Source organism: Notolepis coatsorum (genome assembly GCF_963971535.1).
Source record: "Notolepis coatsorum genome assembly, chromosome: 16".
Taxonomy (NCBI): Eukaryota; Metazoa; Chordata; class Actinopteri; order Aulopiformes; family Paralepididae; genus Notolepis; species Notolepis coatsorum.
Window position 1 is genome coordinate 15,796,370 of NC_140180.1, and position 25,720 is coordinate 15,822,089.

Here is a 25,720-nt window from a genome sequence, read left to right on the forward strand (position 1 = left end):
CGAGTCCCTCTCACCCGACTGTTAACGTGACCTTTCACCTTTAGTAGTAGCACACTAGCATATCGTCCACGTGTGTTCAGTCACCGACATCCACGGTTTCGCCCACAAGACTAGAGAGAGGCTTTTAAACGACTTCTGGGGAAGATACGGATGGATGGAGGAGGAGGGAGGATATGATTAATGGGGGTCAACCTCGCCGATTGTTTGTTTTGTAAGATGTACGTTTCTGGGCTCTCAAAGCGAGAGCGGGTGGGGGCGTCGAGAAAGACCAATAAATACCCGGGACAGGCCAATCACAGTGGCTCGACTGTTCCACCAACTGAGATGGAAGTGCTCACGCAAGTTTGTTAAGTTAAAAGTGATATACTGTGCTGTATATATATACATGTGTGTGTGATATACGGTAACACGAGCTAAGCAAGAGGATGATTTCATGCAAGTTGGCTGTTGTACTACCGGCTAAATGCTTGCTCCTTCACTCTCTAGCTAGGCCCCTTGTACACTACCTTGGTCACTACTTTGTTCACTATACCCGGTCGATTTCATGTACTCAAAAACAATGTTTTTTGCGTGTGCGGGGGGAATAGGAGATGCGGAGAGGAAGAGGAGACGTAACTGATATCACAAAATCGACTTTCCTTACTGATCTCCCAGCAGATACAATGTCGTAAGCTAATGCCCTGCTGAGACTGGTTTTATTTCACTGCCCGATTATACAGTAAGTGATGTTTGTCAGGAAAACTCCATGACGCATGTTGTACCGTGTTAAAAGACAGCTGTAGAAATTATACACACTTTTAAAGGGGAACTATCTTATAAATGGCCTTTTTCAGTGTTTAGCATTGTTTCCTAGCTATGTGGACTTATATTAATATGATCTATGTCTCTAATTCTCATATTGGCGCATTCTTCCAATTCTCCTCTCACAATATTCACCCTCACTGAACTGAGTCATCTGAAAATGTGATGATTTGTGATGTCAGAGAGACACCGCTGCATGATAATGTCCCAGATGCTTCGAAGGCCACACAGTGGTTTAGGAGCCCAGCCTCAAAACAGCTTAAGATCTTCAGGTAGAAAAATGCTGTTTTTGAGGACTTGATTAGAAATACAAAACAATGAATTAAAAAGAAATTACAGAGGTGTTCCATAAACTCACAGGAATTGTGTAAAAGTGCCCAAATAGTGAAAGAAATAGTAAAATAGTTCCCCTTTAAGAGAAAACCTACATGGCGATATTTTCTAGAAGACGACGATCTGGAAATGTGTCAAACTGAGATACAAAATAGTCTATACCGGATTAGAGAGGCGTTGATACGTATTGTTGTGAATGAATTCACTTGGAAACGGAAGTGATAACGTCCTACGCAACTCGAGTCACTATACCCTCACGTTGGAAGCTGATAGTTAACTGTCATTTACATTATTATATGTGTTTATTTCTTTCGCAGGTTCTATCAGTTTCACTCTTTAGAACATAACCTTTCATCGGTATATGTGACACAACATCTGAAATACCGCTTTGATGTTTTTAACACAGATATCACAGTATTAGCTTGACTTTGTGAGTATGTTTATTTGGTTATGTATTTGGTTGTAAAAGAATTAAGCTATTTTTGTAACTGCTCTTTTTTTTGGTCTGAAATATGCATTATGTAAGATCCGGTCAATTCAACATGTAGACTGAAATAAACTCTCCAAATAATCCGCTGGTTGTTTGTTCATTCTGTAATCATTCATATACGTTATTCCTGGTGCTCAAGGGTGGTCCAAAAGTATTAATGAACACAAGCACTCACTCTCCCAGATCCAAAAGTGCTAGAGTGCTAAAAGTCAAACTTGTGATCCTTATCATCAAGTATAAAGTCTGAAGCTGCTCCGGACAATGAATTGGGAAAGATGTTGTTGTTATTGAGTTCATAGGTACATTTTCTGTTTCACAACTGAGACACTACTATAGAATGAAGCTCAATTGGGTATAGAAAATAAAACAAAGTCTCCCATTCATTGTCTCTGGAGCAGCTACAGACTTTAATACCTGATGACATGACTGATGACACCATTTTTTATCTTACTTACTCAAAGCGTAACACTCAAGTTTGACATTGTTTGACAAACAATACCACTTACCCTTAGCTGCCAGAGATGTACCCTTCCTGCTGACCTGTTCACAGTTTTAAGTCACTTTGGATAAAGGTGTCAGCTAAATGACTGAATATAAATGTAAATGTACTTTTCTGGTTATTGGAGAAAAGTAGCTCATGTTCACAACTATTGATTGAACTCTCCTAGACCGTGGGAATAACATATTAGCATTCTTGATTTGGGTGGTGTACCCCTTTAATATATCATAATGTTTTTTGTTCATTCGCATAGAAACTGTACAGTAATTTCACACACCTTATAGCAGGGGTCGGGAACCTATGGCTCGCGAGCCATATATGGCTCTTCTGGTGACAGCATATGGCTCCCAGAATTTTTTTAGTAAAATTTTTTTTTTTTTTTTTTAATACTTGTGATATTTCGTAATAATACTGTCATTTAAAAGTAAACAGAAATTAGTTTTGAAGATACAGCTAATAGTATCTGTAGCTGAAGATATAGCGAGCAGAGCTGGCGAGGGAACACAAGTGGACAGAAATAAAAAATCTTCAACCTGAAGACCAGCTGATTCTTAAAACTTGGAACGAGCTTCCTGTGACATACCACACAATGCAGCGTGAGTATTGCCGTATATTGACCATGTTTGGCTCTACATATGCATGTGGGCAGTCATTCTCGCATATGAGGAACATTAAGACCAACCTACGCTCACGTTTAACTGATGGAAGCCTCAACGCCTGCATGAAGCTCAATCTCACCACGTATGAACCAGACTACAAGGCCATCAGCAAAACCATGCAGCACCAGAAGTCGCATTAAAAGTAAGACATATTTAATTTATTATATGTTAAAAATACTATATGGCTCTCAATGAAATATATTTAGAAATATTTGGCTTTTATGGCTCTCCCAGTCAAAAAGGTTCCTGACCCCTGCCTTATAGGCTCAGGCAAACCTGTCACTTTGAGGTCCCTCATGATGTGATGGGAAAACAAATTAATACTAAAGGATAAGGATATGGATAACTTTTATTAATCCCTCTTGGGGAAATTCGGTGACATACACATACAGCTCATAGTCTCATTAAACAAATATTTCACAATCATAAAATGTTCATCATAAATCATAAATTCAAACAGGCATGTACATTTGTTGACATGTATATCTGAGACAGCGTATGTATAGTCTGCTGCAGAACAACAAGGCCCTGAAGTGCGTTTATTATGAGCGATGTGGGACAGCTCCCTTACAGAAAAGTACTACAGTATGATGGTACAGTATGATGGTAACTTCAGTTTCACCATGGTACAGTATGATGGTAACATCAGTTTCACCATGGTACAGTATGATGGTACAGTATGATGGTAACTTCAGTTTCACCATGGTACAGTACAGTATGATGGTACAGTATGATGGTACAGTATGATGGTAACTTCAGTTTCACCATGGTACAGTATGATGGTACAGTACAGTATGATGGTAACTTCAGTTTCACCATGGTACAGTATGATGGTACAGTACAGTATGATGGTAACTTCAGTTTCACCATGGTACAGTATGATGGTACAGTATGATGGTAACTTCAGTTTCACCATGGTACAGTATGATGGTACAGTATGATGGTAACTTCAGTTTCACCATGGTACAGTATGATGGTACAGTATGATGGTAACATCAGTTTCACCATGGTACAGTATGATGGTACAGTATGATGGTAACATCAGTTTCACCATGGTACAGTATGATGGTAACTTCAGTTTCACCATGGTACAGTATGATGGTAACTTCAGTTTCACCATGGTACAGTAGATGGCAATGTAATTTCAGCTTTAATAATAATTGACCATAGTACAGCCATGGTAAAAGTCATGGCTCACCATGATACTAAATATAGGTAATAATGTGATACAATAGTACAATGATAATACCAACTTCCTCTCCGTGCGTATGTGACTCCTCTGCGTTGTGTATTAATTTCGATGCCCCGAGGGAGTTTCAAACCTGGGTCGGCCGCACCGCGGGCGACAGCATAGACCACTATAACTTCTTGGTAACCTGCGCAGTGATTGATTGATTGATTGAAATTTGTATTAACAGATTGCAGAATGGGTACAATACAGTACGGCTCAATACACACAATTGTTAAGGGGATGCAGACCAGAGAAAGACTTTCGTCTTGTTTACATCAGTGTCCCCCATTTTCAATTCATAATGAATTGTAAGTAGGGGTGCAATTAGCACCGTGCAATCCATTCTTTGTGGATCTAGCCCTATGTGTCTCACTGGGGAAGTGAGTTTTAACTCGCAGTACCGCTTACTGCCACATTCACTTCACAACACACGTCCATCGTGACTGTGGACAGGCCCGGACTGGCCATCGGGAGCACCGGGAGTTTTCCCTGCACAGATAAAAAAAAATGATAATTATTTTTTTATTATAATTTTTTATAAAAAAGATTGCCAGGCCATTGTTTCTAGTTGTGGCTGCGCGATAGTTAGATAACCTAGGTGGGTGGGGAACAACCAGGATTTCACTGTCTGCGACAGAGTTGGAGAACTATCTGACTCTCTTCCTCACGCGGATCACACACACACAAATGGAGCCGTGCTGCCGCTTGTGATTGGTGGAGGCGGGACCAGGCGATACAACTGATTGACAGCGGAGGCGGCGAATGGAATGGCAGATGGCACTCACATGCAGAATAACAGCCAGGCAGTGAGCCAGGTAGTGAGGGACTCGGGAGAGATACAGTAGAGCGAAAGTCAATTAACGTTGATGTCAAGATGGACAGTGGAAGAAAGAGAAAGGGTGGAGGAGAGAGGGATAAAACAAAGAAAAAGAAAGGCCCTTAGCCTACAGGAGATGCTGCTAAATCCGGCAACATTTATCAAATGTTTTTGTGCACCAAGGTCAAGGAACCAGCAGGTTAGTCAGTGATAAAAATAAACATGTGGATATTAGCTAGCTAACGTTACCATGCAATGCATCATCTCCCCTGTCAAAAGCCCAATGTTAAATCTGCCAAGAAACAAATAAATAATTTAACCCTTGTGTCTGAAAACTAAAGTGTTATACTCTTACCATATTACCATATAAATTGAAAAACGCCATAAAAAGATTATATGTTGAAATAATTTCCCACTTTCTTTTCCATAAATATTTTATTCAACTTCAGATTAAAAATGAAATACTCCCACTTTTCTGAAAGGAGTTGTTAAATCTGACATTACAAAAAACAATATGTGGTAGTTATGATCGGGGCTGAAGTTGAATAAACAATTTATGAAAGAGAAAGTCAAAATAATTCCAAGATAATTCAAAGTTTACACACCTTTGCCACATATATTGGCTACAAACATAATCACTGCAAAGTTATCAAAAAAATAATAATCTGATCAGACACAAGGGTTAAGTTGTTGTTCCCTTTCTAATTTCCTCAAAAACATCTAGTCTAGTTAATGTGATCAATATTATTTGACAATTGATGCTTTTTGTTGGACATTTCAGTCAGTGAGCTCATACTTTGAGCTCATTTTATAGTTAAAATGATTGAGACAATGCAATCTTGTCTTCGTTGTGCATGCATGCGTGTGCTCACCACACGCGATACATGTGTCACTATTCGGCAGTGGCTACTGTTATTATAGTATGTAATGAAAGGTCTGTTATTTAATGTTTGTGTAAAGGGCTATTTTAACTGTTGATGGGTAGTGCATCAGTAAAGTGAATATGGTATTGTGCTCTTGCTCTGTTTGAATAGGTGGTTAACTGTATTATAATAGTAGATAGAAAATTATGTTGTGCTCTTGCTTTTTTCTTTTTGAAGGTGGAGAGAGTAGCATTGCTAGTGCCACAACAGTTTTCTCATTCAGGGCCTCCTCTCCCTCCTCCTCCTCCTCCTCCTCCTCGTCCTCCTCCTCCTCGTCCTCCTCCTCCTCTTCATCCTCCTCCTCTTCATCCTCCTCCTCCTCGTCCTCCTACTCCTCCTCCTCCTCCTCCTCCTCCTCGTCCTCCTCTTCATCATCCTCCTCCTCATCATCCTCCTCTTCATCCTCCTCTTCATCCTCATCCTCCTCCTCCTCTTTATCATCCTCCTCCTCTTCATCCTCATCTTCATCATCCTCCTCCTCTTCATCCTCCTCCTCCTCCTCTTCATCCTCCTCCTCTTCATCCTCCGTCTCCTCCTCCTCTTCATCCTCCTCCTCCTCCTCCTCCTCCTCCTCTTCATCCTCCTCTTCATCCTCCTCCTCCTCATCCTCCTCCTCCTCTTCATCCTCCTCCTCTTCATTCTCCTCCTCCTCCTCTTCATCCTCCTCCTCCTCCTCCTCCTCCTCCTCCTCCTCTTCATCCTCCTCTTCGTCATCCTCCTCCTCCTCATCCTCCTCATCCTCTTCATCCTCCTCCTCATCCTCCTCCTCTTCATCATCCTCCTCCTCCTCTTCATCATCCTCCTCCTCTTCATCATCCTCCTCCTCCTCTTCATCCTCATCATTTTCCTCATCTTCATCCTCCTCCTCCTCATCCTCCTCCTCTTCATCCTCCTCCTCCTCTTCATCCTCCTCCTCTTCATCCTCCTCCTCATCCTCCTCCTCCTCGTCCTCCTCCTCCTCTTCATCCTCCTCCTCTTCATCCTCCTCCTCCTCATCCTCCTCCTCCTCGTCCTCCTACTCCTCCTCCTCCTCCTCCTCCTCCTCCTCCTCTTCATCCTCCTCATCCTCCTCCTCTTCATCCTCCTCCTCTTCATCCTCCTCCTCTTCATCCTCATCCTCCTCCTCCTCTTCATCCTCATCTTCATCCTCCTCCTCCTCTTCATCCTCCTCCTCTTCATCATCCTCCTCTTCATCCTCCTTCTCCTCCTCCTCTTCATCCTCCTCCTCCTCCTCCTCTTCATCCTCCTCTTCATCCTCCTCCTCCTCCTCCTCATCATCCTCCTCTTCATCCTCCTCCTCATCCTCCTCCTCCTCCTCTTCATCATCCTCCTCTTCATCCTCCTCCTCTTCATTCTCCTCCTCCTCCTCCTCTTCATCCTCATCCTCCTCCTCCTCCTCCTCTTCATCCTCCTCTTCGTCATCATCCTCCTCCTCCTCCTCCTCATCCTCTTCATCCTCCTCCTCTTCATCATCCTCCTCCTCCTCTTCATCCTCCTCCTCCTCTTCATCCTCCTCCTCCTCCTCTTCATCCTCATCATTTTCCTCCTCTTCATCCTCCTCCTCCTCTTCATCCTCCTCCTCCTCATCTTCATCCTCCTCCTCCTCATCCTCCTCCTCTTCATCCTCCTCCTCCTCTTCATCCTCCTCCTCTTCATCCTCCTCCTCCTCTTCATCCTCCCCTTCGTTCGTTACGTTGGCATTCGAATTCTAAATCAGCATATAGGATATTTATAAAAAATATATATATATATTTTATATTTATATATATATATATTTTTTTTTATTTATTAAAAACGAAGGTTCCAACATCCGTTCGCAAAACCCTGACGAAGTTCGAATCCCAAAAACAGGCTTTGGGGACAGCCGCATTCACATGATTGATATAATTTTGCTTGTTGCTAAATCAGTAAGGTGATAGGCAGTACATTCAAGTAGAACAGGTTGTGGACACTCACCTTTCCACGGCAAAACGGTAGGCAAGGCATCTTGGTTGAGAAATGCAGGCTTCAATCTATGTGTTGTTTAGTCGATCTGTTCAGTCCTGTTCCAAAATACGCAATGATATTGAGATACCAGACAGTTTTATGCTTCTAAACTGAAGATTCCGTTGAGACATTCTGTTATAACATTCTATTATAACATCATGACATTCTGTTCTGACATTCTGTTCTGACAAAAAAATTATTAAAGGATAAAAACTAAGGATTTGTATAGTCGACTTTGATTGGCCAAATCACTTTATTCAAATTGAGGATTTAGTTTGAGGATATTTATAAAAAAAAAGAATAATAATAAATAAATAATTTAGATTATTATTATTTATTTTTTAAGTAGCCTACTCACACCCAGCAAGCTTTTTATTTGCATTCTAGGGCTGAGCCCAAACGTTCGAACGTTCGAACCTTCGTTTGTTATGTTGGCATTCTAATTCTAAATCAACATTCGAATTCTAAATTTTTTATTAAACATTTTTTTTTTCTTTTTTTTTAATAGTTTTTGTTTATGTGTCTAATTCATTTAAACCATGACATCATTATGACATCCCGTTATAGCATTCTATTATGACATCATTATGACATCATGACATTCTGTTCTGACATTCTGTTATGACAAAAAAAAAGTATTAAAGGATAAAAACTAAGGATTTGTATAGTCGACTTTGATTGGCCAACCTAAAAAAATATGTATTAAAAAAAAGCATTCAATTGCAAAAAAATTACACGCAATTTTTTTTACGTTTTTATTAAATTAATTATTTTTTATTATTTTTTTATTATTCCAGTTGGGCTCTGGGGGGTGCTTAATGTCTGATTTAACCTAAATCAGACATAATCAGACACTAGGCACCCCCCACATCCCAAATGGAATGATACAAAATATATATATATAAAAACGTTTATTTTTATGAATTATATGTTTGACCTATAGTATTAACACTTTGATCGCCATGGTTAAATTCATAATTTACCATCCCTAGCCAGCTCTATTTGTCTATGGAGAAGTTCCCCTTCTTTGCAGTGCTATAACTTTTTTAATTCTATTGCTAAATTGACATTATTATGGCCCATTCAATGTCCTATATCCATTGTTCAGGGTGTAGCAACGTTATACTTTTTCATTCACATATTCATACTAAAATATGGTCTAAAGTATAAGTATGTTTTTATCGTTTTCTGCAGCTTTCTCCAGAACTTGTTTTATAGCCCCACATGCATTATATTGATGATCAAATACAGTTTGGTAGCGATCGGTGCCAGATAAAAAAATTCAACTGGAGGTACTTCTAGAAGTTACTACGTATGATCTGATGATGACCGGATGGGCGGGGGGTCGTTTATAATTCCGTGGGCAACGTTATATCATTCACCTAGTGTGGGTCATATGATCATCAGAGCAGTTTATATGGAACACGTTAGAAAATAACGCTGGATCTTACCGTATCTTCCTCGCGCCGTTGGACGATCAGCTTGGAGTAGACAGTTTTCGATTATGGGATGTTGATCTAGATGAACCATTTCCAGGTTGTATAATACTATATACGTCCAAATAACATTGTTTATTGAGTTAGGGCGAGCGATTGATTATCCAGTGTGTCGAGATGGAGTCCGGCTAACGATCGCGAGTGCCCGGACGAAATATGGATGAGCACTTCCTGTTTGGCGCGTCACTTCCTGTTGGCCGATCTGCCGATCGGCCACCAGATGGCGCTCTTGAACCGTTAGAGAGTTGAGTGGAGATCAGCAGTATATCTCAGGACCCCGGAGGAGAAATATGATTTCGATCACAGATTTTTGAAATATTGATATCAAAGACGAGTTACGGCGTCTTCGGCAGAATGAGCATGGCGAGCAAAGACGAGTTACGGCGTTCCCGGCGATTAAAGTGTTAATAATAATAGTAATAATAATAATAACAACAACAACAACAACAACAACAACAATAATAATAATAATAATAATAATAATAATAATAATAATAATAATAATAATAATAATAATAATAATAATAATAATAATAATAATAATAATAATAATAATAATAATAATAATAATAATAATAATAATAATAATAATAATAATAATAATAATAATAATAATAATAATATATTACTTTACTACATAACTTTGAAAAGGAAATAAATATATAATTTCCAACCCAGATTCTGCCACACCTGTTTGTTATCATAACATAAACCATCGTTATAATCCTTTACAGATGTATTTGAAGAATAAATGCAGATCAGTCAATCTTCTGTAGGTTTGCGTGTGATGTGTGTCTTTTCCTTGCATTAAATGTTTGGGGCGTGGTTATCATTCTGTGTAACACTGGATAAAGTAATAATACTGGATATTGGAATAACTTTTCATAATGTATTAACCTTTGCCATTTAGAAGGGTTTTTATAATAAAACCGGATAATGTACCAACTTACCATAAATGTTACACAGATAACGCAACAGCTTTTTTCTGTATAATGTAATAACTTAATCAATATCACTGTATGTTTTTTTTCATTCAAAAAGTAAAAAAAAAAAAAGTGTCACATTTTCCAACACGTTCTGCAGACAGACTTGAGTACATAGAGTACACAGAGTATAGAGTACACAGAGAACACATAGTATAGAGTACACAGAGTATATGGTACACAGAGAACACAGAGAACATAGAGTACACAGAGTATAGAGTACACAGAGTATAGAGAACACAGATAAGTAACACAGAGTATCCTCCCGGTCATGATAACAAACTAACAAACTATCAAACAAACTAACAAACTAACAAACTATTGATAACAAACTATCATTACACATGGGCAAAACAGAGTCCATTCTCTTCGGTTCAAATAACAAACTCAGCAAGACCGACGGCTTCTCAGTTACAGTGGGTGACAATATTGTCACAAGGAAAGATGAAATTACCTACCTGGGTTCCATCCTAGAGGCTAATCTCTCCTGTGACAAAATGGCATCCAATGTAATAAAAAAAAGTCAACCAACGAACTCGATTCTTGTACCGGATCTCCTCTCTGGTAAACAAGAATACCCTGAAGACTCTGGCAGGAGCACTCATTCAGGGGTACTACGACTATGCTTGCATCTCATGGTACCAAAGCACCTCAAAGGCGCTAAAAACAAAATTACAAACATCTCAAAACAAACTGGTCAGACTACTGCTTGACCTTACTCCTAGAACCCACCTCACCCCTGCCCACTTTGACAACCTAGGATGGCTTAGAGTAGACGACAGAGTACAGCAACTTGCAATGGGCCTGGTCTACAAGATACACTACACGACCAAGGTACCATGTACATGTCAAAATACTTCCCAAAGGTCAGTGAATACCACGATCACAACACCAGAGGGAGCTCCACAAATCATGTTAAACCCAGATTCGGCTCAAACAAGGGACTAAACACGTTTCGCAATTATGCCACATCAATGTGGAACGCCCTACCAAAGCTGTAAAGGAATGTGAATCACTACCCACTTTCAAAAACACTCTCAAAGAACACCTACGGGAGACTGCAATTCAAAACTGGCCCCTGTAAATGTCCTAACACAACCTTTTCCAATCTACAGTAAATGACCAAGTATGGTTTTGTCAATATTCCAATGTACAGTTTTGCTTGTACAGTTGTACAGTGTCCCCCACCCACCCACCCCTCCTACCCAATGTACAGTCCCCCCCACCCCCCCAACCCCACCCCACCTACCCAACCTCCTCCAATGTACAGTTTCTACGTCAAATGTATATACTCTCTTTTCTGGACTCTTTTCGTATCACAAACAGTACTGTATTTGCAAATCTGGTATGTCATAAATGTATAGATGTAGCAGTACTGTCTATCTGTATGTCATGTATGTCATAATATGTTATGATGAATTGAAAATGGGGGACCCTGATGTAAACAAGACGAACGTCTTTCTCTGGTCTGCATCCCCTTAACAATTGTATGTATTGAGCTGTACTGTACTGTACCCATTCTGCAATCTGTTAATAAAGTTTTCAATCAATCAATCAGTCATCATCACGGGACGTCCAACACTCCGGTCATCACTCCGAGACAGCTACTCACAGGGAGACAGGGAGACGGGACAGGCGTTAGACAGTTCGCGTGATTGTGATGGGCGGACATAGCAATAGATACAAGTGGTAAGCATATATGTGAATAGAATAGATATATGTAGTAAGCATATTATGTGAATAGAATAAAAGTACTTAACCCAGCAATGAACTCCACGTCTAAACCACGTTGACAGACCACGGACAGAAGACGGTAAGAAGCTGATCCATGGCCTCGGTGGTGCACGTAGAACAGTCACTGCAATCTTGGCCAAGACCCGAGACATCCACCACCTTGGTCAGCACTACGAGACAATCACTCAAGAGATGGGGGGGGGGGGGGGGGGGGTTGGGGACAGGGGTTAGAGAGTTCCCATGTTTGTAGTGGGCGGAGATGGAGCAATAAATACATGTAGTGAGCATATGCATAAATGGTGACAGTAGAATCATAGTATATAAGAAAATTGTGAAATTGAGTAATAGATAGAACTACTGCAAGCGTATGGATACAGGATGCGATACAAGACAATGGCTCAGGGCCATATGCCCCGGGGCAGGAGGAACCACTCAGAATTGGTCAGGGCAGAGCAGGTAAGGTTCAGTGCTGCAGGCCAGACAGAAGACGGTATGAAGCTGTTCCATGGGACCGGTTGAGACAGAGACAGAGGTTAAAAAGGTTCTCCCATGTCTGCAGAAAAGCAGACATGGGAGCAAATAGACATCCTAACTAAACTAGACAGATGAATCTAAGGGTCAGTCCCCGACCAAGTGAGATCAGGGTAGGTTGAAGAAGAGAGAGAAAAGATGGGTCTTAAGCAGGGATTTAAAAGCTTCGACAGAGCAGGTGCCCCTGACGACGGCAGGTAATTTGTTCCACAGTTAGGGAGCGCGGTAGACAAAGGCTCTGTGGCCGGCAGATTTCTTTTTAACCCTAGGAATCGATAGAAGCCCGGCATTTTGTGAGCGCAGAGCACGAGCGGGCGAGTATCGGGAGATGAGATCGGATAGATCGAGCGGTGCGAGCCCATTTAAAATTTTGTAGGTGAGGAGTAGCACTTTAAAGTCTGGCTTGAATAGGTAAGCCAGTGTAAGGCGGACAACACTGGTGTGATGTGATCACATTTTGTAGTTTTAGTTAGTATCCGTGCAGCCGCATTTTTGCACAAGTTGAAGATTTTTTATGCTTGAGGTGGTATTTCTACTTTTACTTAAGTAAAGGAACACTTCTACATTTACATTTACATTTAGTCATTTAGCTGACGCTTTTATCCAAAGCGACTTACAAGTTCTGTGCGACAAGACAGCAAGAAGGGTATAACTCTATCAGCTGAGTAACAATGTTCATCAAAGTGTTGCGTGTTACAGTGTAGGTTAGTTTATTAGGACAAGTGCATGACATTAAGGTTAGTCGGGGTTAGATTTTTTTTTTTTTTTTTTTTTTATCATTTCAGATAATGGTTGAAGAAGTGAGTCTTTAGTCGACGGCGAAAGATTGGACGGGATTCGGCTGTCCTAACTGGGATGGGTAGTTCATTCCACCATTGTGGGGCAAGGACTGAGAATAGGCGGCTTCTCTTTGATGACCCTCCGGGAGCTTGGATAGGAGTAGATCTGAGGCGGCCAGAAGACGCAGAGCGTAGGGGTCTTGAGGGTGTGTAGTTAGAGACCATTGACCGGAGGTAGGCGGGAGCGGTTCCCTTTGCCGCACGGTATGCTAGGTCGAGGGCCTTGAAGCGGATACGTGCAGCAATGGGGAGCCAGTGCAGGTCCCTAAGAAGTGGGGTGACATGGGCTGACTTTGGTAGGTTTGAGATCAGGCGGGCCGCTGCATTTTGAATGAGTTGAAGAGGCTTGGTGGCAGTGGCCGGGAGGCCAGCTAGCAGTGCGTTGCAGTAGTCGAGGCGGGAGATGACTGTTGATTGGACGAGGAGTTGGGTGGCTTCTTTTGTCAGGAAGGGGCGTATCCTTCTGACGTTGCTCAGGAGGAATCTGCAGGTTCTGGTTGTCGCTGCGATGTGAGCAGAGAAGTTCAACTGGTCGTCGAGGACAACACCAAGGTTCTTGGCGGTCGGCGACGCGGTCACAGCTGCATTCTCGACTGTGATGGAGAGGTCGGTCAGGGGGGAGGATTTGGCCGGCAGGTGGAGCAATTCTGTTTTGCTTAGGTTCAGTTTGAGGTGGTTGGTCGTCATCCAGGCGGAGATGTCGGACAGACAGGCCGAGATCCGCTCAGAGACGTGGATATCTGAGGGAGGGAAGGAGAGGTAGAGTTGAGTATCATCGGCATAACAATGATATGAGAAGCCATGAGATGTGATAATGTTACCCAGTGATTTAGTGTAGAGGGAGAAGAGAAGGGGTCCTAGGACTTCTTCCACCACTGCACTCAAGAAGGTATTCATCATCCCCTCGTTTCTGTGCAAATGTTTTAGTCAAGGACCTTCTGCGTTTGCCAAGAGGTGGACGTTCCATGGTCTAGTTCTCTCCTCCACAGTGGAAGTGGAGACAGTGGACAAAAGCTCTGTGAAAAGTAGACCAGCTGTATTTTCATAGTGATGATTAATTTCTCTCCCAGGAACTGGACATGAATGGCACCCATTCATGCACTTACTCCACACACACACAAACACATGCACACGCATGCACACACAAACAGAATTAGAACAATTATGAAAGAAGTCTAATGAATAATAGGCTACAGTGTGAAATGTTCAGCACAGGCTATGTTTTGTTCAACTAACAAGAGGGTGAATACAGTTTGGGCTAAAACTGATTTAAGATAAGATATTCCTTTATTGATCCCCTTGGGGAAATTTGGGCATCATAGCAGCATGGGGGAGGGGGGGTACAGGTATGGGCATGGGGTAATAGTAGAAAGACATCATTCATTCAGCATTCATTCATTCAATCAATCAATCTTTATTTAATCTCAAAGGAACATTGAGAGCAAGCTCTCATTTACAATGACGTTGAGAAATACAACACATAATACAAATGTAATAAAAACACAATATAGAAACAGAAAGTCAATCAATTAAACATTTAAAATAATTAAAAACAACTGCAGACTGTGGTGAAGTGGTTTGCTATTAACTATTTAAACTGATCAATATATACTAATGATTAGAGTTTTTTTGAATAATTTTTTTTAATCCTCTTTTTCTCCGCCTGATTTTTCTATGCTTTTCTCCCCATCCCAATTTAGTCGTTATACCAATTCCCCCCCTCCCCTACCTGGTTGTTGTGCGCATGTTCCCCCTACTGGTCGGTACAAGGGAACCCTGAAGTCAACCATATGCTTCCTCTGACACATGCGGAGACAGCCATCGGCTCTTTTTTCACCTGGCAGCGAGGACTCTCATTGGTGAAGCGTAACGCGTGGGAGGTCACGCTGCCTTCACCACTTCCTGCCTTTCGCTGAGCAGGCGCCCAGACCTGTCCTGTAATCAACAACTGTCCACAACGCCAGATTACCACCCACGACTAACTCAGCCAAACGACTACGAGTTAGTATGACGATCGGCCCAAGCCGCAGGCAATGCTGACTCCGGGAGTCGAGACTGCAGCCTCTTGCGTTGGTGACGAGCGCAATCTCCGCTACGCCACCCGACCGCCCTAATGATTCGAGTTTTAAAGTGCATTTCAAAACATTCCATGTTTCTGGGGCACAGAAGCTAAAAGCAGATTTGACTGTTTCAGTGAAAACTCTAGGAACCTTAAATGTAAAAGCCAATCACCAGAGAGAGCACGTATGATAATGTCCAGAGCTCCAACCCAGCAATGAGGTGACATCAATATAGGCAATCAAATTAGATCTGAATATAGGAGAAAGTTAAATAAATAAATAGTGTAACAATAGAATGAACTCTTGTACAAAATATGAGAAAAACTTATTTTTTTATAGCTTATATTAAATGTTCTGTTACTTACAGCATAAGCATGTAGATCGAAGGCAAATAATAAATACCTAATTCACAGATGTTTAATAATTTTATGTATAACCAAAATTTGAATATTTTTTAAGCCAACCACCAGATGGCGACGGTCGCTACTTTCTCTCCCGGTTGTTTGGCTGAAGGGGGGCGTGTCAAGGGAACATTAATAAGTAGCCCTATCTAAAAAAGAAAACAATTCTCAATTCACACAAATTACATATTAAATACATACTAAAAATATTTAGACAGTATATACATACATTTCCGTTATTCTAGTTGTAAATCCAGACGGTCAGAAATGGGTTCCAAGTCCAAGAGGTACTTCACTTCACTTCACAATCAATCAATCAATCAATCAATCAATCAATCAATCAACCAACCAATCAATCAATCAATCAATCACTTAGGTAGTTCTCAGTGAGGTAGGTATAGAGGTTCCAATCTTTGGAACACAGCTGATCCTATGCTGAGGAAATCTCCATCTCTGCTTATTTTTAAAGCAAACTAAAAAAAAATGCTCATATCCAAAAGTAGTAGATAGATAAATAGGTCATACGTGTAGGTATGCATTTGGTTATGTGGGTGGGTAGGTTTGTAGGCAGGTGGGTGGGTTGTTATATATTATTATTATGTACGCAATATACAGTATATGCATGTATGTACTGTGTGTATGTATGTTTGTATTAACATGTATCTTTTTTTCAGATTCAGATTCAGAGTTTTATTTGCCCCATGGAATCAATACAATCAGAGTTTCTTCATAAATCATAAATATCATACCATGGACAAAGGGAGCAGGAAGAAGAATAAATCTTATAGTTACCATCCAAATATTTTGAATGTATTCTGGTATTTTATAATAATGTATATTTTTGTATTTTTGTATGTTTGATTTTACAAAACAGGGGACGTTCTCGATATCCTGATGAATTGAAAATGGCGGACCCTGATGTAAACAAGACGAAAGTCTTTCTCTGGTCTGCATCCCTTTAACAATTGTGTGTATTGAGCTGTACTGTACTGTACCCATTCTGCAATCTGTTAAATAAAGTTTTCAATCAATCAATCAAACCCTCTAGGCTTCTAACTTCTCCTTCACAATGGTTATAACTTATTGTGTATTGTTTTTACTTTTGTTTGACTGTGTTGTTGTTATAATAAATAAATACAAAACAATCCAAGTGGGTCACCTCCCGGCCTCCCAGGCTGCTCCGCGGGCCGCGCGACCCCTCAAAGGTTCTGCATCCGGCTGCGCACTTCCTTTTTCGCTGTGCCCTAACGCGATGAGGACCTAGGGAGACCTGGACCTCGAACAAATCTAAATCCATCCTTGTAAAAGGCACCCTCAAATCTCGCCAAAATGACCGAGCAGATGACAGTAAGGGGGACCCTAAAGGGCCACAATGGTTGGGTCACCCAAATCGCCACCACTCCTCAGTTTCCCGATATGATTCTGTCTGCATCCCGAGGTAAGCGAATTTACCCAACATGGCGGTAGCTACTGTGGCTAGCTAGCCGGTTAGCTTTGAGTGTCGTTGACTAAAATGGGGTTGGTCGATGGTGTAAATTATTCCAACGCTGGCTGCCACGTATTGCCGTAACGGGTGTTTCCCCCACGGTATCGTATTACGGTCGTTGTCCACCGTTCTTATGCAAAAGTGTCAACACGTCTTGCCGACAGAGCTACATGCCTAGCCAGCTGACGTTAGTTGTCGTCAACCTGCCAGAGACTCCAACACCAATACCGCCTCAATGACACGTGTAGTGAAAAGTGTCTCAGTTTGACGTTAAGATGGCAATTCGTTGTGTTTTTTGCGTGGAAAACTGCAATAAGCAAGTGCCATAACTGCACGCCAGTCAATGATTGCTAATTGTTAGGCCCCCGTGGCAATGATCAACCTTGCTAGGAGCTGGCCATGTATTTGACATCTTATATTGGCCGAGTGTACTGTATTCATGTCGCCTTTTTTTTTATTGTGATCTATGTTTTATTATGATCAGTTTGATGATCTATGTTTTATGATGTCTGTCCATGTCCAAAATCAGGGACCATGATGGAAATAAGTGCTTGCACCTGTTTTTATCCCTTGGTTGCTGTCTTTTACTCCACAATAAAAATCAATCCATCATCAATCACGTCCTTAAGTTAAACATTGATTGTTGTTGCTACTCCTATCCCTTTGCTCAATGTTGTGCTTTATTAACGACTTGCCATGCATGCCTTTTGTCTCATCTAGACAAGTCTATCATCATGTGGAAGCTGACCCGTGACGAGACCAACTATGGCATCCCCCAGCGCGCCCTGAAGGGCCACTCTCACTTCGTGAGCGATGTTGTCATCTCCTCGGACGGACAGTTCGCCCTGTCCGGGTCCTGGGATGGGACCCTCCGCCTGTGGGACCTCACCACGTAAGTCAGCGGCGGCTGGTCACCTAGCTACTAGGTAGGCCAGGTTTGAGGATAGCCTGAGGATGGACAGTGAAAATGACTGCTTCCATCCTCAGCCTATGTCTGCTTGGGGTATGGCGACATTGGGGGTGAACACGTTTAATACTTGATGTAAAGATTTGGTTGTGTAGACCCAAAATTGGAGCAGTGATGGAAATTTCCAATGCCAACTGTATCTTAATGATGATAAAGAGGCTGTTTCTGAGCTCTAAAAAGGAACTTGTGAGGCTTTGTATTAATCGTGCATTCATTAAGTGGAGCTAAGAGTGGGGAGTTATACTGAATATAGTAAGGTGCCACAGGTATGGCTCTTTACAATACCGTTGATGGTATCAAACAATTATCAAAAGCCCCAAATAGGGTTAACCTGTTGTGTGGCAGTGAAAGGGTTGAGGTTGAATACTCGTAGGCATCCGGTAGTCCTCTTCCTGACCCGTCTGGTGTTTTGGTCTCAACAGCGGCACCACCACCCGTCGCTTTGTCGGCCACACCAAGGACGTACTGAGTGTGGCCTTCTCCGCCGACAACCGCCAGATCGTGTCTGGCTCCCGGGACAAGACCATCAAGCTGTGGAACACCTTGGGAGTCTGCAAGTACACCATCCAGGTGAGCTGCCGGCTGGCGCATTAGGGGTCTGGACGAAAATGCATAGGAATAATCATTGCATTCACTAAGATTGTTTAAAAAACATTTATTTCAGTGTGCTCGTGAATCGTTGAGATTCACTGCTTAATCGCTAAACATTTTGGATGAATTGATTACTTAATGGTTAGTAGCGGCTATATAACCCTTCATAATACTGGTTAACCACTTCTAGTCTGTTGGTAAATTCTCTAGTTAACCCTTTCACTACCACACTACCAAATTGTTAACCCTTTCACTGCGACAACACAGAAGGTTGCCCCCTTTCACAACTACTACAGAAGGTTAACCCTTTCACTACCACACTACAGACTGTTAAGCATCTAGTGTGGTAGTGAAAAGTTAACCTTCTGTATTGTGGTAGAGAAGGGGTTAATGTAGTGATTCCTAAAGCAGTTGTGTCTGTCTGAGGTACAGGTATGGGCAGCGTCTATACTTTTACCAACAAACTTCCAGTTCTGCCATCTGATTGGCCACTGACGTTTCTAGTCATGTGACATGTGCGCCAATCGCGTGACGCCTATTTCCACCTCTTAACAGCCTGCAAACTACCACTGGTTAAGCTTAGGCGACTCTTTCGAAGTTGGTTAAGGTTAGAGTTTGGAATCGGGGCTGGTGTTCTATCGCCCTGCTCTAAGACAAACTAACCTTAACCAACTTCGAAAGAGTGCCTAAGCTTAACCAGTGATAGAAACGGGCGTCACCAGATTGGCGCAGATGTCACATGACCAGAAACGTCAGTGGCCATCAGATCGTGGGAAAATGCAAGTTAGTTGGTAAATGTATTGACTCGTATGGGCAGGGTAATGGTAGAATACTATAGTAGACATAAATACAGGCAATAACATTATAATATAAAAAAAACTAAACAATTTAACTGAATATAAGAATGAGAAGGTAAACTGTTTAATTAAAGGTGCAGATGAGGTTATGTATGCCCTCATTTATATTATACATTACAATAAATATGGGCAATAAACTATTTGAATCTGAATGTACTCTGTGTGTATACTATATTAAAAAATATCTCTTGAATCTATTATAGCTAAGGTAACGATAAAACGCTTATATCCACATACCATCGTGATCACTCGCACGGCACAAAGTGTAGGACCTGAATTTCATATCTTGGAGCATTTATATTCAGTTATGCAGATGTAGGAGAAGGCTATGAATAATCTTATCTCCCAACATTTAGTTTTGGTGAAAATGTAAGTGAAGGAAATATCATGTTGATGCGTTTGTTTCAAAGTCATGGAAGAGGGTCATGGAGCAGTGATGGAAATTTCCAATGCCAACTGTATCTTAATGATGATAAAGAGGCTGTTTCTGAGCTCAAAAATAAACTTTTATGATATCCTTTGTATTAATCGTGCATTCATTGAGTGGAGCTAAGAGTTGGAGCTGGGAGGTATATTGAATATAGTAAGGTGCCGTATACAGTCATGGAACCATGCAAAGGCTCTTTACAATACTGTTGTGTATGATATATTACATTATAGCTAAGTTGATCTATAGTCTGTTGGTAAATTCTCTAGTTAATGTGGTGATTCCTAAAGCAGTAGAGTCTGACCTCTGACCCCTCTGTTCCAGGACGAGAGCCACTCTGAGTGGGTGTCCTGCGTGCGGTTCTCCCCCAACAGTAGCAACCCCATCATCGTCTCCTGCGGCTGGGACAAGATGGTCAAGGTATGGCCACGCCTCACTTTGACACTTAAGGGTTTGCCCGAGGAAAGGACCATTTAGGGTCCTTTCCCAAGGTTGGAAGAGGGTCATGGAGCAGTGATGGAAATTTCCAATGCCAACTGTATCTTGATGATGATAAAGAGGCTGTTTCTGAGCTCTAAAATAAACTTGTGAGACTTGGTATTAATCGTGCATTCATTGAGTGGAGCTAAGAGTTGGGTCTGGGAGGTATACTGAACAGGGTTTCCGTTAGAAAAAATTGTTGTCGGTCTCCGTGACCTGCAAGATTTCAATCTACCGGACAAATGAGATTAATTCCGGTCATAGTTTAGAATAAAGAATGTCATCCTCAAGGCATGTAGATTTATAATATTATTACTTAAAACTAGGCTACTTTTGCGTATACAGTCATTAATTAATATATTCCAAATAAAATAAGTCCCTCGATACTCCGTGCTGCTGCTGACTTGAACTAAAATAGACCGCGTATGTGGGCAGTCGGTCCAACACTAAACAGCAGTCTGTTATAATCACATTTTTATGAGCTAACGAATTCCGTTATATTGGACATTTGTATTAATTATATCAAGCGAAGAACTGAGAAAGCAGAGAGGCGGCAACATTATCGTGGTTTGCGTGACGACTCTCTCCACCTCGCAACAACTTATTTGCAAAGAGTATGGCGCTGCAGAGAAGCTCATTCAGCTGTTATTGGCTCTTTTCTGGGAACCGCACAACAGCGCCCCCCACCCAACATTGGCTGAAAATGGCCGAATTGGAGTACTGATGGAATACTGCATTGTGCCGTTGCCTCTCTGGCTCTGCAGCTTCACATGCACTCGCACACCCAGCACTAAGCTCTCGCTGACAACGTCGTTGTCATTATTAGAAGCAACGAGGAAACAAATGTAATGATCGTTTCGTTCATCGCATAGGCTATTTAATTTTAGCCTATTTTAATACAATTCAAATAATCAAATTGTGCTTAGACTCAGGGAATTATTTTCACCGGACATTAAGACCGGAGATATTAAATAAGTCGGACTTCAACAGATTTTGCCGGTCAAAAACCGGTAATTACCGGCTAACGGAAACGCTGATACTGAATATAGTAAGGTATACAGTCATCGATCCTTGCAAAGGTAAGGCTCTTTACAATACTGTTGTGTGTGATATATTATATTGCATCATAGCTAAGTTAATCCAAAAAAATCTTTTCAGCAAGAGTAAACATTTCGAATTAAATATCACTTGGACAATTCGTTTGCAAAATAGCATGTATTATCTGACTTGTGTCTCTGATGAATGAATGTTTGTGACGAGAGCACAGCCACATGCAGGATGTTTTGAGAGTCTTCCATGGACGCTGACGGGTGGCGTTCTGTTCTGATCCGTTTTTCCCCTCAGGTGTGGAACCTGGCCAACTGCAAGCTGAAGACCAACCACATCGGCCACACTGGTTACCTGAACACGGTGACTGTCTCTCCTGATGGTTCCCTCTGCGCCTCCGGCGGAAAGGTATACACTACCGGACAGCATTTAAAGCTTTCAAAATGTCTTGCCTACTTATCAAAGGGGTTTTTGTAGTTGTTTATTATGCATGACAACGTTTTTAGATTTTTGCTTCTATTAAAACGTGCTTTAGAATGGGGTAGCGTGCATTTTATAGTGCCCCACCCCGAATACATGTCGTATACATGTAATAGCCGAGGTAAGAATACAACTCGTACGCCTATCCACATACCATTGTGCTCACCCACACGCATACGTGAAATGTGTAGAGTGTCATGGTGATGTGTTTGTTTCAAAGTCATGGAGCAGTGATGGAAAATTCCAATGCCAACTGTATCTTAATGATGATAAAGAGGCTGTTTCTGAGCTCCTAACTAAGTTTATGTGAAACATTGTATTAATCTTGCATTTGATCATAACATTAGCCCCTAAGGGAAAAATGGGTAACATGGTTCTCGATCACAAGATGACATGACAATTTTGGCCAACACACTACGCTAAGAATTAACCACTTCACCAGCACTTGCCATTTAGTTTTAATTAGTGTGCAACTTCGACTTGTGCTGGAAACGTAATGTTATCCGAGTGGCTCTTTCTGGATGCAACCCGCACCTCGAGATAAGGTCATTAAAAAGCTGCCAACTTTTTGAGTTTTACAAACGGCAACTCCCCTGTCAACAAATTGACAGATCAGACTGTCCATGTATTGCTGTGTAGAGTAGTTGGTACTAAGTAGGTTTGGGCCATACAGGAAGAAATAAACATCCCATTGTGTTAATGTAGTCACTTAATTGTAAAGTAGGTTTGGGTGATTCAGGAAAAAGTGAACAATATTATTATAGAAGGATTTGATCAATATAGTTATCATAGTTGCTTAGATATAAGTTTTGATGATTCAATTGACCAGTTATTGGACTGCATTGTAATCGAGTGTGATGCAGTATGAAATTGAGATGGTAAAATATTGAATTGACATTTCAGAAACTTTAAGATTTGTATTCATTTAAATGGCAAAATGTACTCTTCATACAATCTTTTTTTTTCTTTTTAAAGATAAGATAACCCCTTGAGGGCCTGTTGGTTTCCCCCCGCATTATATATGAATAAAAGATGAAGGCTAACGGGACAATAAAAGTAAAATATTGACGTATTGCTTCTTCTCCTCCACCAGGACGGCCAGGCTATGCTGTGGGACCTGAACGAGGGTAAGCACCTGTACACCCTGGACAGCGGAGACAACATCAACGCCCTCTGCTTCAGCCCCAACCGCTACTGGCTGTGTGCCGCTACCGGCCCCAGCATCAAGATCTGGGTAAGAACCTGTCCAGTGTTCCACTGCATCATCATCATGGCGGACATCTTGGTTAGACAAACTGATGCTTGTTAAATAAAAACCCTTGGTCAACAAAATTCTGTATAGCATTGCACCATGTTGGAAGGAAAGGCATGACACATTTTTATTTATTGAAACATGTTTTGCAGCATTTAAAATGAGGTAGCATGCACTTTATCGAGTGGAAAGCCCCCAACACGCGTCATATACATATAAGATTCCTTTATTGATCCCCATGGAAATTCTGGCGCCATAGTGGGAATATGTACTATTGTGTGTGTATATACTATGTACTATATTATAGCTAAGGTAACGATAAAAACCAACGCTTGTAGGCCACATACCATCGTGATCAAAATGTGTATGAACTGAATTCCATATCTTGGAGCCTTTATATTCGGTTATGCAGATGTAGGAGTTTTGGTAAAAATATGAAGGAAATATCATGGTGATGCGTTTGTTTCAAAGTCATGGGGCAGTGATGGAAACTTCCAATGCCAACTGTATCTTAATGATGATAAAGAGGCTGTTTCTGAGCTCTAACATAAATGTGAGATACTTTGTATTAATCATGCATTCATTGAGTAGAGCGAAGAATTGGGGCTGGGGGGTATACTGAATATAGTAAGGTATACAGTCATGGATCCATGAAACAGTATGGCTCTTTACAATACTCCTGCTGTGTGAGATATTGCATCAAGTTATACAATTCTTTCAGCAAGAGTAAACATTTTGAATTAAATATCACTTGGACAATTCGTTTGGATAATGACATAAAAGGATGTCGTATCACATTGTAATTTGTACAGGAAAACAAAATAACTGGCATATCATTTTACCATCAACACTTAGAAATTATGTGATTTTTGTTTTGTTTTTTGTGGTCATATTGCCCAGCCCTACAAGGAACATAAAATACATTTCCAGTCTCAAAGCTGGGGGCATACACTGCTCCTAGTGCACCACCAACCATTCATCCTGGTGTGTCCCCTTCCCCTGTAGGATCTGGAGGGCAAGATCATTGTGGATGAGCTGAGACAGGAGGTGATCAGCACCAACAGCAAGGCCGAGCCCCCACAGTGCACTTCCCTGGCCTGGTCTGCTGATGGACAGGTACGATGACTCTTCAACCTGCGCACCCCTTCTAATCTACACTGTTAGGGATGCACCGATTATGAACACTTTGGCCGATACGGATAATATACACTTGTGGTGTGAAGTTTCTATGGTAATTCAATTCAGTACATACTGAAAGTGATATGAAGACACTGTTAAAAAAATAATTATATTCGTTTCTACAATTTGATTTCCATGAGTCTAAACAAAACTTGCATAGCAAAATCGACGCACAGAAGAACCTGTGCAATATATTTTTTTATATATAAATGTATAGTCCAGTTTTGCTTATCTGAACGATGCTGATAAAACATCACTAACGTCAGCCAATACTGACTATAATCGTGCATCCCTAGCTGTTATAGGTCCCACATTAATCTCATTAGCCTTTTGTTTGTAGCCATTTTGTCTTTAAACCCCCGGTGATTATAACTTTTCACTTTAAACTCTGACTAGTGATGATATACCTGCAAATATGAGGGGGCATTGAAGGAACAAAATACATTTTTATTTGATTGTAACTAGACTTGAAGTGGTTATATCCTACATCCATGAACTGAAATTATCTTCTTCTCTGCAGACCCTGTTCGCTGGCTACACCGACAACCTGATCAGGGTGTGGCAGGTCACTATCGGAACCCGATAAGAAGTTCTCAGCTGAAGCATTGAAATAAAAGACAGTTTTAAAAGAATGCGTGTGAAGTCTTGGATTAAACACCGCTGATTGTGTACTTTGATGGTTTTGTGAATGGATTGTATTGTTGCATTCTGTTCTTTTTATATATATAAAGCTCAAGACTATTTGTATTTCTGTGACTGCCTGTTAGTGTTAAGTCAAGTAACATGCAAATGGGGGGGGGGGGGGGGGTATATTGGGGGCCCAAACCAGACTGAAATAAGTATCATGGGAGAATGTACTACCTCTTTCTTCACTCCCAAGAGCCATCCTAGAATGCCTTGTTTTTCTGCCATTTTGATGCATTGACTCATGGCAAGATCTCGTCAATTAAGGACTACTCAATGAGCCCTCTGAAATATGGGTTAAAGATTTTTCTTGTTTGGTGCATAGAATTATTAAAGAAATACTTGCCCGACAAGTAAATGTATGTGATGGGCCATACTGTTGACCAAAGGTGGTCGATCAGAGTGACGTCCCTAAGGGAGGTGGCGTATGCTGGGCCTAGATTGGTCTAAATTACAGGCTTGTGGGTGGTATCCTAGCAACACTAAA

The 25,720-nt window shown here is 41.2% G+C and overlaps 1 protein-coding gene across 1 annotated transcript; it reads left to right on the forward strand.

The window, feature by feature from the left end:
* Positions 1-17,018: 17,018 nt before the first annotated feature.
* On the forward strand, positions 17,019-25,296 carry rack1 (receptor for activated C kinase 1). Its single transcript, XM_084332434.1, has 8 exons — positions 17,019-17,221; positions 17,990-18,161; positions 18,659-18,806; positions 20,436-20,531; positions 21,936-22,046; positions 23,212-23,352; positions 24,376-24,486; positions 25,070-25,296. The coding sequence occupies exons 1-8, from the start codon at positions 17,113-17,115 to the stop codon at positions 25,133-25,135; spliced, it is 954 nt and encodes a 317-aa protein (XP_084188560.1). The 5' UTR covers positions 17,019-17,112; the 3' UTR covers positions 25,136-25,296.
* Positions 25,297-25,720: the final 424 nt, after the last annotated feature.